The sequence below is a fragment of the Bufo gargarizans genome, chromosome 8, assembly GCF_014858855.1.
Source record: "Bufo gargarizans isolate SCDJY-AF-19 chromosome 8, ASM1485885v1, whole genome shotgun sequence".
NCBI classification, from domain to species: domain Eukaryota; kingdom Metazoa; phylum Chordata; class Amphibia; order Anura; family Bufonidae; genus Bufo; species Bufo gargarizans.
Genome location: NC_058087.1, coordinates 186,657,351 through 186,672,043, shown reverse-complemented (window position 1 = coordinate 186,672,043; position 14,693 = coordinate 186,657,351). Strand labels below are relative to the sequence as shown.

The following is a 14,693-nucleotide window of genomic DNA, read 5'->3' as shown; positions in this document are numbered from 1 at the left end:
CCATTGAAATGATAGGAAAAAACGGACACGGATCATGGACAAGGATCACGGACGCGGATGACAATCTTGTGTGCATCCGTGTTTTTTCACGGACCCATTGACTTGAATGGGTCCGTGAACCGTTGGCCGTGAAAAAAATAGGACAGGTCATATTTTTTTCACGGCCAGGAAAAACGGATCACGGATGCGGCTGCCAAACGGTGCATTTTCCGATTTTTTCCACTGACCCATTGAAAGTCAATGGGTCCGCAAAAAAAAACGGAAAACGGCACAACGGCCACGGATGCACACAACGGTCGTGTGCGGGAGGCCTAAACCTGTTTTGTGTGATCATTTTAGCTGGGTCCTGTATCTAAGCCTATCATGTGTGGTACAGTCTGTTGAGTTTGTGTATCTAAGCCTATCATGTGTGACAGAATACCGAGCTGGTGTATCATGTTGAGTCTGTCTTCTGAGATCCTGTATCTAAACCTACCACGCGGGATACTTTTGCTCGGCCAATGTAGCTAAACCTATAATGTGTGATACTGTCAGCGAGATGTCGTATCTAAGCCTAAAAGGTACGCTGTGCGCTTATGATGGCAGAGGTGTGATACTGTAAGCTGACCTGTGTATCTAAGCCTACAATACATGATTAAGGCTGCTGAGTTGGTGAATCTAAGCCCATCATGTGTGACACTGTCTACTGAGTCATGTATCTAAGCCTATCATGTTTGATACATGATCTGTGTATTTAAGACTGTGGCGTGTCTGCAGAGAAATTAGGGGTTATTTACTAATGCAAAACTGACAGAATTCGTATTGCAACTTTTTAACGCCTGTGTCGCACTCCACGTTTTTATGCCGACCTCGCCACTTGGGAGCTTGTCCCCCCCTGCATATTCTCTTGCCTTTAGGCCTCATGCACACAACTGTTTTTCGGGTCTGCATCGAGCCGCAGTTTTTGCGGCTTGGGTGCGGACCCATTCACTTCAAAGGGGCTGCAAAAGATGCGGACAGCACTCCGTGTGCTGTCCGCGTCCGTTGCTCCGTTCCAAGGCCCATGCAAAAAAAATATAACATGTCCTATTCTTGTCCGTTTTGCAGACAAGAATAGGCATGTCTACAATGGGCCGCCCATTCCGTTCTGCAAATTGCGGAAAGCACACGGGCGGCTTCCATGCACACAACAGTTGTTTTTCTCTGCGCCCATTCCGTTTTTTTGGGCTGATCGGATGGTTACCCATGCATTTCTATGGAGCTGTTAAAATTGCGGTGTAGTCAACCATTTCTTTTCTGCCCCCGCGTTTCCCGTCCGCAAAAAAAGTATTGCATGTCCTATTCTTGTCCGCAATAAACGTTTTGAGGACCCATTGAAGTCAATGAATCCGCAAAAAAATTTGGATGACCAACGGAAGCCATCCGTATGTCATCTGCATCCGTTCTTTTTTGCGGATGGTTGCTGGGAAACCTTTATAAATAAAATTTCAAGAATTACAGCCTTCAGGTTTTTTTGGCGCCCGGTAACACACACGGTAACACAACCTACAAAATTTGCGGACAAACGGAACGGATGTGGATGTAAAAAAAACAGGAACACGGATCCGCTATTTGCGGACCGCAAAAAACAACTGTCGTGTGCATGTAGCCTTAGGCCTCATGCACACGAATGTATTTTGTTTCCGTGTCGTTCCGTTTTTTTTGCGTATAGGATTCGGACCTATTCATTTCAATAGCACACCGTGTGCTGTCCGCATCAGTATGTCCATTCCGTAGCCCCGCAAAAAAAAATATAACATGTCCTATTCTTGTCCGTTTTAGGCATTGTTACAATGGATCCGCAAAAAACGGATGGCATACGGATGTCATCCGTTTCTTTTTGCGGACCGCAAAACACATACGGTCGTGTGCAGGAGGCCTTAGTGTAAAAGATGGTGAAAATTGACTCCACTTCACCTGTAAAAGGCTGATCTTTGTGAATGACCCCCACTGTGCTTAATCTTATGAGATCCTGTCTGCTGAGCCGCTGTATCTAATCCTCTCATGTGTGATAGTCTGTGAAACCCAATACTACAATCCCCATCATCTGCTTCTGATCCATCCATTTACGCGGTGGCAGACGGCGCTCTGTGTATAAATCTGCGGCTTTGTTACTGTATAAAATATCGCCCTGCGCTGTCAGCGTAAATCTTCCTCCTATAGGGAGAGGACATGATGGATGGCGGTGGAAGCTGCCGCCATGATCCCTGCAGCCAGCTGCTGACGTCTAAACGAGCATCAACCTCAATAAATCGCCCCGAACATCTCCCATCATTCTCTGCGGCCGCCATACGGCCATCTTTATTCCTAATCTTGGGATCGTCCCATACGTAGCATTCCTCCGGGAGGCCGCTCGCATCCCACCGCACGCCGTCTCCTCATTATCTAACCTCATCGCTCGGCGCCCGTCTTTCGCCACGTGACGTGATCGGCTGTCACTCTCACTCTTCCTCCAAGTCGTGCGCTCTCACTTTCCTCTGGCTGTCTCTCATCTGTCTGACCCTGCTTGTACCGCTGTCATCCCCACAAATGGTCTCTTATCCCCCGGGGTGCGAGGGTTAGCGCTCATGGCGGCTGTCAGCGCAGACTTCTAGGTATTTTCAAATTAACAAGTCATTGACTGACATGCTTCTGTCAGCGAGCTCCGCAGAGGAAAATGGATGGACATGTAAAGTGCCTGGAATCCGGCCCGCCATCGCCCTCCGTACTGTAATCATGGAGCCTGCACCTGTTTCTACATGTACGGCTGGAAATACCTAGAGCCGCCAAGCCGCATTCTTCCAAGACCGTGTGCGAGGAGCAGATGAAGTCTGACGGGGTAGAAGTTGGCGACCGGTACCGGGAACATACATGGACACCTAAGAAACCCAGGCGTGATAGAAAAATGGAATAACTTCTGAGGTGCCTCCTTCTAAACATCGCTTAAATCCAAAGTCGCACAATGAAGGACTCAAGGTTTATAGAGTTATAATCCACGACTTCTACTAGGCCCTCACTAGCCAGAACATTGTGATGATGCCTGCGCCTCGCCATCTGTGGTTAAAGACCATGCCAGGGTAGAAAAAAGCATAAAAGGAATAAATTTAATCATTGCTAAATGAGAGAGAGGATAGAATATCCTACCATCAAACAGCCTCCTGGGCTCAGCCTCACTCGCCACTAGGGGGCGCCTCATAGAAAGACAACCACTAGTTCTAATGCTCACCATCCTGCTTAATAAAGATGACATTTACATCATTATAGCAGGAATCAGCTGCTCGCAGGACATTCCTCCTGCACAAAGTGGGGTTTATGTTTAGAAATTGCCCTGAAAAACTAATTATAAAAATAATACCATGTATATCCCATGTATACAAGAGTATAATTACTATAATACTGCTCCTATGTACAAAAATATAACTACTATAATATTTATCCTATATACAAGAATATAACTACTGTAATACTTCTCCTATGTACAAGAATATAACTACTATAATACTGCCTCCTATGTACAAGAATATAACTACTATAATACTGCTCCTATGTACAAGGATATAACTACTATAATACTGCCTCCTATGTACAAGAATATAACTACTATAATACTGCCTCCTATGTACAAGAATATAACTACTATAATACTGCCTCCTATGTACAAGAATATAACTACTATAATACTGCCTCCTATGTACAAGAATATAACTACTATAATACTGCTCCTATGTACAAGGATATAACTACTATAATACTGCTCCTATGTACAAGGATATAACTACTATAATACTGCCTCCTATGTACAAGAATATAACTACTATAATACTGCTCCTATGTACAATAATATAACTGCTATAATACTGCTCATGTGTACAAGAATATAGCTACTATAATACTGCCCCTATGTACAAGAATATAACTACTATAATACTGCTCCTATGTACAAGAATATAACTACTATAATACTGCTCATGTGTACAAGAATATAGCTACTATAATACTGCCCCTATGTACAAGAATATAACTACTATAATACTGCTCCTATGTACAAGAATATAACTACTATAATACTGCTCCTATGTACAAGAATATAACTACTATAATACTGCTCCTATGTACAAGAATATAACTACTATAATACTGCCTCCTATGTACAAGAATATAACTACTATAATACTGCCTCCTATGTACAAGAATATAACTACTATAATACTGCTCCTATGTACAAGGATATAACTACTATAATACTGCTCCTATGTACAAGGATATAACTACTATAATACTGCCTCCTATGTACAAGAATATAACTACTATAATACTGCTCCTATGTACAAGAATATAACTACTATAATACTGCTCATGTGTACAAGAATATAGCTACTATAATACTGCCCCTATGTACAAGAATATAACTACTATAATACTGCTCCTATGTACAAGAATATAACTACTATAATACTGCTCCTATGTACAAGAATATAACTACTACTATAATACTGCCTCCTATGTACAAGAATATAACTACTATAATACTGCCTCCTATGTACAAGACTATAACTACTATAATACTGCCTCCTATGTACAAGAATATAACTACTATAACACTGCCTCCTATGTACAAGAATATAACTACTATAATACTGCTCCTATGTACAAGAATATAACTACTATAATACTGCCTCCTATGTACAAGACTATAACTACTATAATACTGCCTCCTATGTACAAGAATATAACTACTATAACACTGCCTCCTATGTACAAGAATATATCTACTATAATACTGCTCCTATGTACAAGAATATAACTACTATAATACTGCTCCTATGTACAAGAATAGAACTACCATAATAGTGCTCCTAGTATATAACTACTATAATTCTTCCTTCTTTTTCCCCAATTTTTTTGCTCCTTTTTATGTATTGATCGCCTTTAACTTTTTACTTGCTGGTACCATTTAATATTTTTATTCTGGGGAGGAGCAGGAATGACTGGAATGAATCGGTCAGGGGTGACGTTTGCAGAAGCTGTCGTTTTTCTAGCGTGCAGTAGATGTCCCAGAATGCTCTGCAGCAGGGACAATACCTGGGTGCTGTAATTGTGTGACATACAATAAGTGGGGGTTGTTTGTACAGCTGCAGTGGGTGTCAGGTCTTTCTCACTCACAGATAAGTCCTCTGTAATAATAAACATGGGGCTTTGTATAATGACCGCTACGCTCTCACTGATGGATGGGGCCGTCACCAATATATTGATCACCTATTGACACAAACGGGCACAAGTTTCAAGGTGATCCTAAGATCCTGAGATACTATACATGCGCCCAGAGAAGGACTGACACTACATAAAGGGCTTGATAATTTTGATTTGCTACTACCCAAAGGTCACTTAAGTGGTTTGACTCCACTCCTGGGACCATCCCAGCAGCAAGACAGTACACTTATACTAACTGGCGTCTATGGGGGGCCTCATGGGCACTGCCACTGGGTCAGCCAGAGAGATGGGAGCCTGAGGGGTCCAAGGTAGACAACCTCTCTCGTGTCATGGAGATGGAGAATGGGTGGGTTAATACGACAATGGTCCTTAGCTGGTGTGGAGCTGGATTCTTTAGACCTGGCATCTGTGATGCCTACAGGTCTATCCTACCCATTAGATCTGAAAGAACCCAACTACCATGATGCCCTTTGGTGGACATCCCCTTCAACTAGTTCATAGCTTTTGATTCCCAGCTAGATTAGCTGTGTTTATTTTTGATGGCCCTCTGCCCATACCCCTGCTTTTAGTTATATTCAGGTACTATAAGCCTTATGAGCCAACCTAGAAATGCACCAAGAGTCAGTGCCCTACATGGACTGGTCATCTTCATATGGAGACCCTGATGTCCTCACTCCAGCTTCCATAGAACATTTGTCAGCTAGGTGAAGTTTGGAGCACGTAGCTGCCCCCTCTTCTTCTGCTCACTTTTCCCCTTTCCCCTCATAGGCCCAGGAGACAATCTGAAGCAAGAGATGCCGTCCTGTGCCAAGCCAGAAGAGGAGGGGGGCTAGATAGATGAGCAGGAGTAATACCTCACCCTCCCTTCCCCAAAACTGGGAGAGTCGCCAGCAGTTGTTCTCTAAATAAGCAGGTCTGGGCTTGCCCCCCTTTGACTCACCACGACCCCCCCCCCCCCCTCGTTCCTTTCCTTCTTGTCAATTTTTAAAGGAACCTTCCAAGCTCATTTTCAGTACACTTTGGAGGGGTCACTCGAGTTTATTCCTACAGCCAAGATTTTTAGAGGGTACTTGGAACATTTCTGTTGCCCAACAGATACTATAATGTCCCTGGGGTCTACATTCATTGGTTGGTCGGTCATAATTTGAGGTGTTGATGGGCGATGAGGTCACCTCTGAGTGCCGTGACTCACTCCTGTAATTATTTTCTGCTTAACAGTGAAAACCATGTTGCGTGTTATACAATACAAGAGCCAGATACAAGTCTGTATACATCTCCACATGACATTATTACTATTCATAGAGAATGTTGGAGATCTCAAGACCACCCCGAGCTGCACCATTACCATACTATACATAGGTTTCTTACCTTCCAATATGGAATCTGTGACCTGTAATTTTTCTTCCACCAAGTTCTGTGAAACATCTTCTTCCTTACACGACACCATCAAGGGGACTTCTGGCGGTACCTTCAGCTTGGGTTCACTGCAAAGGCAATGATTGAGTGAGGGAACACCATTCCCAGATTCTTCCAATAGCTTCTGCTTTTGCTGGTCATCATGTACATTAGATATGGAGGTCATATGTCCATTTCCTTGTAATCTGCTTGAGGAGGAGGACTTTTCATTGGTGGCTGTTTCTTGTACACTCTTTATAAGATCAGCTACACGACCTGCTGACTTTTCAATGACTGTGTCTTCTCGAACAGACTGACCTTGTAAAATATCATTATCGGATTTATTAAAGGAGTTGGCCCTCTGCATCATGGAACGGAGCCTCTCTGTTGATGAATTTATTTCTGAAGGCTTCACATTATTGACATGGTTTGATTCTTGCCCAAATTCTTCATGTTGGTGTGCTTGCATCAAAATGCCTGAAATGGGTGGAACTTGGTTGATAAAGTTATTGGCGCTTGATGTCCTCCCTCCTGATATGATCTGAGGTTGACTTTTGAAGGACACTTCTGTCTTCTCCTTGGCTGAATGAGAAGATACAGTAGGTATGGAGTGGAGGTTGACTCTTAGTTGTGTCCGTGGCAATGGTCTGTTAAGCTGCTCTGGACCAGAACCATTAGATCTTCCAACAGAGCTTTGCAGAGACAATGGGAACTTCTGAAGAGTGGCTGGTTGGACAGGTCCAAAAACTGGAGAAGGAGAAGGTGAGGAAGTCAAGCTGCAGTTGAGAGGTGTACATTCAGTAGGTGGTGACGAAGATGAAGAAGAGGAAAATGAAGGCTCGCGACTAATCGATGTGGCGTTCCTAGACAGAGGACGTTTGTAATCTGGTGATGGCGAACTCCATCCCTCTGATGGTGGATATCCAGCATCTGGGGAAGGAACCAGGTCAGGAATCTGGTCTTCAGCAATATGTAGATCTAAAGATGGCAAAGAACCATGGTTATTGGAAGGCATTGGCACCAGACGGACTCCGGGGCGCTCAATCTCAGAATGAAATACACTTCCATGGGAGGAAAATTTTTTCAGGACTGGGCTGGGTACATTTGGGACTGTGATACCAGAGCCAACAGATGTCTGAGTAGGACGGAGTGATTGGAAAGGTTTCGTTGGAAGAGTACACTCTAGGCTGGATGAGGAGCTGTGGAGACTTTCACTGTCACTGCCTTGTGCAGAAGACGAAAAGCCACTGGGGTGAAGTCGAGTTTGGAATGAAGAAACACGGGTGAGGCCTGCTGTTCCATTGGCTTTAGCCATTTGCATGGTCCCACGGTTAAAGGACAAGCTGCTGGTGATCCTGGATTTTAGAACAGGACTCTGGGATGGACTACAGCTCGAACTAATGCGGATACGGGACTGATAGAGTGGCTGGTGGGATCCTGTGGATATCTGGCTGTCCCCATTGCTTGTTCGTGTCACAGAAGGTTGACTTGGACTGAAGGGAGACGTAAGCGGAGAAGTTGAGGAAAACACAGGGGTGTCATCAATGTCCTCCATGTCAAAAGATCTTTTCAAAGCTGTAGAGAAAATAAAAGATTGGTTAAGGTACCATCAAAATAATTATAAAAATATGTGGCGCTGTACATATTATCTTGAAATTTACACCTGTTTTTGGTGTAGAAAATGACCTAAATCTACGCCAGCAAGGGAGCTGGCGTAGATTTATTCTTCTTGAGCAGCAGCTGGATAATGCGCTTAGGTTATGTAGAGGCCCGAGCCTCAACATAACATAGGCGTATCAAACAGAAGTGTTTATAACAGGGACCCTAGTGGAGAACCATACTAAGACTATGGGTGTACATGTCTACAGATTACACATGGCAACCAGCAGCATTGTAAATTCAGCTCTAGATATGAAGTAAAAGCTGATAGAAAGTTATTGAACATTTTAGGTTCAGATTTGGGAGGGACAAACCCCACATACAAGTTTGACTTATCCAGATCATCATAGTTGGGTATCTCATATGGTCCCCATCTTATTCCATTTCTAGTTGACTTCACATTAGACATCCTCTAGTGTCCATCACATGGACTTATATTTTTTTTTTATACTTTAGACTAACATCAGCAGAACCTGGATTGGGCATGTTGAATTCACCATGCCCAAGCCACTGTTCTTATTGGATTTCTAAGGTTTCATCTTAGATTCTAGATCAAAATGATGGTCCTACATATACTTTCTATTCTCCTGCTTTTCGATACATTGGCCATTCTTAGTTGCTTGTTTTGGTCAACAGAAGCAATTGATTTGCCCATTGTATTCCAATTCTGAATCAGTTTGTCTTTGTGACTTTCCTCGTGACCTTATTTGGAGAACACCAATGTAGAAACTTCCGGATACAGTACAACACGAACACCTTTGTAGACCATGTCTATGACACAAGATTTATTATCATCAGACAGAAGACTCAAAGAACAGAACAGCAATTATGAAGACAGGAAAAGAAGACCTTCAACTTGGAGAAGAACATCAGGCTCCACATGGACCATACTAAGTCACTCCATATACGGACTTATCATAAATGGGGACAGCAGCCAAAAACCTGACTTAATAACATTGTAACTCTGAACTCCCAGAAAACCCACAATATCCTTTATCCATTAAAGGTAGGAACAATGAGGGTCTGTGTCGGAGGAATGTAGGAAGCCGCCGCACAGCTGTACTGCACACGTCTGTCAGCTCCCCAGTCACAGCCCCTTCACTGAGATGTTGGGTCCTCTGTATAAATAGATTAAACCCCACAGAGCGGGGACAAATTGTGTTCAGGGCTTGTAATGCATCCAGAAAGAAGGGGGGGGGGGGTTAGTTTACTTTAGGACATAGCTCCTGGGTAAAACAAATATGATTAAGGCCTCCTGCACACGACCATAGGTGTCCTGTTGCCGCATTTGCAGATCCGCAATACACTGCCACCGTTCTGTGTGCAGTCCGCATCATGGATGCGGACCCATTCTCTTTAATGGGTCAGCAAATCCGAAGATGCTGAATGGTGTGGTACGGAAGAACGGAACCCTACGGAAGCACTACGGAGTGCTTCCATGGGGTTTCGTCCCGTATTTCCGTATGTCCTATCTTTTTGTGGAATGGCCGGATCGCGGACCCATTAAAGTGAACGGGTCCGCGATCCGCTGCGGGGATCGCGGCTGCCCCACGGTCGGTGTTCGTTGCATTGCGGGCCGCAGCACAGCCACGGGGCGCACATGTTTGTGTGCAGGAGGCCTAAGAGAGAAGAGATAGATAGATAAAGTTTCTTCATATACTTTGGTCTCCAATTCCTCTGAATCTTCAAGATTTCTGCTTGCTGTAATTGAATGAGAAGACTGATTATACTGTATTTAGAGAATGGAAACTCTTTATGACTTAATCCTTCTCAGAGCTGAGGGTTTGTTACAATGCATCTGGGCATTGAGTATAATGCACACTGTGTATCTCAGGGCGGTGAGGGTGGATTGATGGCCGTATGAAGGATTCATGATGGGAGGCGACAGCAAGCGCCTCCTGGTGCTGCCTCTCCGTGGGTCACTATCTGATGCCATATATTTTACTAAACATTGCCCTCCCTGCCCCCCAGCAGATGATGGAAGAGGTCACATACAAACACGTGAGCACGCGGAGCCCCATCATCTTCACTGCTCACGTGCTCACCAGTGCAGTGTGTCCATAGGATGTACAATCTCTGCCATCTCACCTGACTCCTCTGTGCTGCTGTGGGACTCTGTGATCTCCCACTTATCCCCATTCTTTTCTTCACTTCATGACACTGTCTCTGGCCTCCCACAGGATTAGCACACCTCTCCTGACATACTCTGCGCTGCTGAAGACTCAGTTTCTTCCACTATGTAACTGTCAACCCTCAACTCCAACATAAAACTCCCCCCCCCCCCAAAAAAAATCAATATACCGCTCTCCTGAAATACTATGTGCTGCTGTCAATGCATTATACAGCAATAATGCACTGCACCAAAAAGATGCTGAAGGTGAAATATCTGTAGACCAGGCATGCTTAACCTGCGGCCCTCCAGCTGTTGCAAAACTAAAACTCCCATAATTCCCTGACAGCCTACAGCTATCATCCTACAGAAGGGCATCGTGGAAGTTGTAGTTTGACAACAGCTGGAGGGCCGCAGGTTGAGCATCCCTGCTGTAGACGACACAAGGATATGTGATATACACAGATAACTTATTGCAGCTTATATGGGGGGCACTGTTGCATTGATGTCTATGGAAAGTACTGGTGTGGCAGTGGTGATAGGTGGTACTGCAAGAAAAGTTTCATGCCAGTTAAAAACTTTAAAAACTTGAGGTAGCACATGACGCCAGCAGGATCAAATCCCACCATGTCCATAACTACTACAGCTGCCTGAGAAGTGAGCATTTATCTTCGGCAGATTAATACCCCGATTAATGCCCTGGACACCCAATAACTCGCCCTCCATGGCCATTATAGATGCATATTTGTTGGTATGAACGTCAATGTTTAAAGGAAATCTCTGTAACTCTAGATGGCGGAACAGATGCCCAGAAGAAAATAAACTTTATCACAGACTTCCATTTGCCTCCAGACATAAAAGGAACAAAAAAGAAAAGAGGAACTAAACAATTACATCAATTGTGCCCAAAAATGTCTACCCCTAGGGCACTCAGACATATGGCTGCCAGGTCCCACCACCTCCAAAGTTAGACCGCCATTCTATGGAGTGAACATTAGGAACGTGCGTGTAATTAACCACTTCGTCTCTCAATAGTTGGGAAGAAGAAAAAAAAATCACCAATATACCGAACTGAACTCCCATACACCACGTTGTTTCCTTATGTATCAGTTATCTAGACTCTTCGCTCACCAAAAGGTTCACCAAGTAGGACCTCAGAGGGGATCTCAAAAAGTATTTTTGAAATCTCTCTGAATGATAGTTGTATCACAAGGTTTTGGGTATCTTATGGGTTGCCAATGGTGATGCCATCTCGTCCTGACATGGTCAGTGTGGTGGAACGCTCAACATGGGTTTATCTGAGGTGCTCAAAATTCCCATTAAAGTCCTAAAACAAAGAAGCTTCCTATGAACCTGACCTAAAGGCTGGCCATGGACTGTAATAAATATATATTATGATGGCCTCCTCCTCCACGAACATTGTCCCCCAATAAATTCAACCCATTCGGGCTTAGGCCGTACATGGCCCCAGGAGCAGGACATATGGTCTTCTCCTCATCCACCATGGTTAATGACACAAGAGAGGAGCAGAGGTCCCAGAATGACCCTTTTAGCCCCACTTATGGCTTGTGAGGAAGTGAATTAAGGCCGTCTGGGCAGGATCACTTTCTAGCAAGGAGAAACTCCAGAGCTGACATTCGACTTATCCTCTACTTCCTGAGAGGAGATGGTGGTGGAGGCTCCAGACGAGACCTCCTGTCAGTGGGGAGCCATGCTTTACATTACACTCAGCGGGCGAGGATGATGGGTGATCATCCCTGATCATCTGTCGAATTTCAAATAACAGGAAGTGGAGCTGCTGGAATTCAGGAAAAAAAGGAAGAGGACCCGACGCGTTTTGGTTCCATTATGAACTGACAGGAAACGGATCAGACAGATGGAAAATGGACACAGCTCACATTGGTTATAGAGCACAATGTAGGAAAAATGTATAGGGTTGCCTTGGACGCTCAGCTCGTCTCAATCACTAGGCCCACATTCTACGAAACCATCTTCCAGGTAGATGAAGGTGAACCCTGGGATAATCATTAGGATCCTGTCACCATGGCCCTGGTTGTCATATGGGATCTCAGAGAAGTTCATGGTCACATCAAAGGTCCTGAGATGATTCCTATCACTTGTAGTAATGATGATAAGCGGCGCGGCGTTCTTCTGATGTGGAGCGGCTTTAATATGAGGTTTATAATTTGTCATTACGTAGTAAGACAAGCAGACGTTACATTCCCACGGCTGCCGGGGGATGTGTGTGGTTCTTTAAGAATGTATTGCACAGGAAAATCTTAGATACACAGGTTCCTCAGACAGTATCACACATCATAGGTTTAGATACAGCATCTCAACAGACATGATCACTCAGGATAGTCTTAGATACACTGGCTCAGAAGATAGTAAGTTTAGATATACAGATTCCACAGGTACAGTACCATACAGATATTGTGGCTGAGATAAACAGCTCAGTAGACAGTATTACACATCAAGGGCTTAGATACACTAGATGCCTGGCAGACAGGGCAGTATCACACATGATAGGCTTAGACACACAGTCTCTGCAGCATAGTATCACACATGAAAACTAAGATACATTGGCTCATCAGACAGAATCACACATGACATGCTTAGATACACAGCTCAGTAAACAGTATCACACATGACATGCTTAGATACACAGCTCAGTAAACAGTATCACACATGACAGGCTTAGATACACAGCTCAGTAAACAGTATCACACATGACAGGCTTAGATACACAGCTCAGTAAACAGTATCACACATGACAGGTTTAGATACATGGCTCAGCAGACAGTATCATACATGATAGGATTAGATGCAGGGGCTAAGCAGACAGTATCACAGGATAGGCTTAGATACACTGGCTCAGCAGGCAGTATCAAACAACATAGACTTAGATACAGGGACTCTGTGGTCCAGTGCTGTGTTATCTTAGCCTTTCTGTATCTATAGCTCCACTTTGATGTCTGGAGGATCACAGGCCAGGCTGGTGGGATGGTTGGAGTTTTCTGTCCTTTTGCTGGCTGTGACCTCCTCCTCCTCCTCTTCACCATCTGTTCCCTGCCTTCAATCAGATCTTATCAGAGGTTTCTCAGAAGGGGTTTATTTCCCAGCTAATTGTTTATCTGGAGACTTTGCCCCTGAGACCCCCAGAGAATAGGAGGAACAGCATTGTTACATTGTAGCAGAAGCTGGATACATATGGCCGATAGAAACATTTAAAGGGGACCTGCCGCTCAGACAAGATCTTCATCGGAGAATCAAATCCCATGGCTGAAGGGTCCGCCGCTGGGAATCCCCTTAATTTACTAATAGTTACACCGCATATACTCAGATGAGGAAGTCCGAAGACCTTTTATCACAGTGCTGACCATGTCCAACACCATGAATTCGGGTACAGAGCTTCATATACATAGAGTCTGTCTGTCTGCAGCCTGCTGCCACCACTAGGGGGAGCTCATCACATAATGTTTTATAATTCAGTTTAAAGAAGCACTCCAGCATTTTTTTGGTATTCTTTTTTTCTCCTCTGATATGATTCCCCTAATGCAAATTACATTTCCAATAATACACACAACCCATCCAGACAGTATAGAGAGATGGTTTTTGTCAGGGGAGATCAGGGTGAGGCTGCATAAACAGGCAGCTTGAGTAGGGGGAGGGCAGTGTGAAGCCACATCTCATGGGAATACATTGGACATTCTGCACACAGCACTCACTCACATATAGTAGAGACAGATACTGTGAGCCAGGGGAGAGCAGTGTAAAATGGCATGTCATGGAAATACACTGGACATTCTGCACACAGCACTCACATATAGTAGAGACAGGCAGTGTAAGCCAGGAACAGCAGCAGGGGCGTAACTACCATAACGGCAGACCATGCGACTGCTTTGGGGCCCAGTCTTAGTTGGAATTATCTCATCTTCTACTGAAAGTAAAAACTTGGTCAGGACTCTACGCTCTAAAGGAACAACTTTTAGCAAATGAGGCAGTGGAAAAATGGCCCAAGGGTCATTGAAAAGGATTTAGGCAGAAACCCTTCTATCCTGTGTGGGGGGCCTGGTTTTATCCCTGCTATGGGGCCCTTACTTTACTACGTACACCACTGGACAGCAGTATGAATTACACTGAACATTCTGCACACAGCACTAACATATAGTAGAAACTGGCAGTGTGAGTCAGGGGAGAACAGTATTAAGCCAGATCTTATTGGAATACACTGGACATTCTGCACACAGCACTCACATATAGTATAACAAGTAGTAGTACTCTATTCACGGAGGGACATATATAGGAACAAGGAGGGTGA

At 44.2% G+C, this 14,693-nt stretch overlaps 1 protein-coding gene across 1 annotated transcript in view; it reads right to left on the bottom strand.

The window, feature by feature from the left end:
• The window catches only part of SEPTIN12 (septin 12), a 72,169-nt gene that overhangs the window by 30,297 nt on the left and 27,179 nt on the right, over positions 1–14,693 (bottom strand). The window contains exon 2 of the mRNA XM_044303783.1: positions 6,577–8,178. Coding sequence (XP_044159718.1) covers positions 6,577–8,178 — 1,602 coding nt within the window. The remainder of the gene's footprint in view (positions 1–6,576; positions 8,179–14,693) is intronic.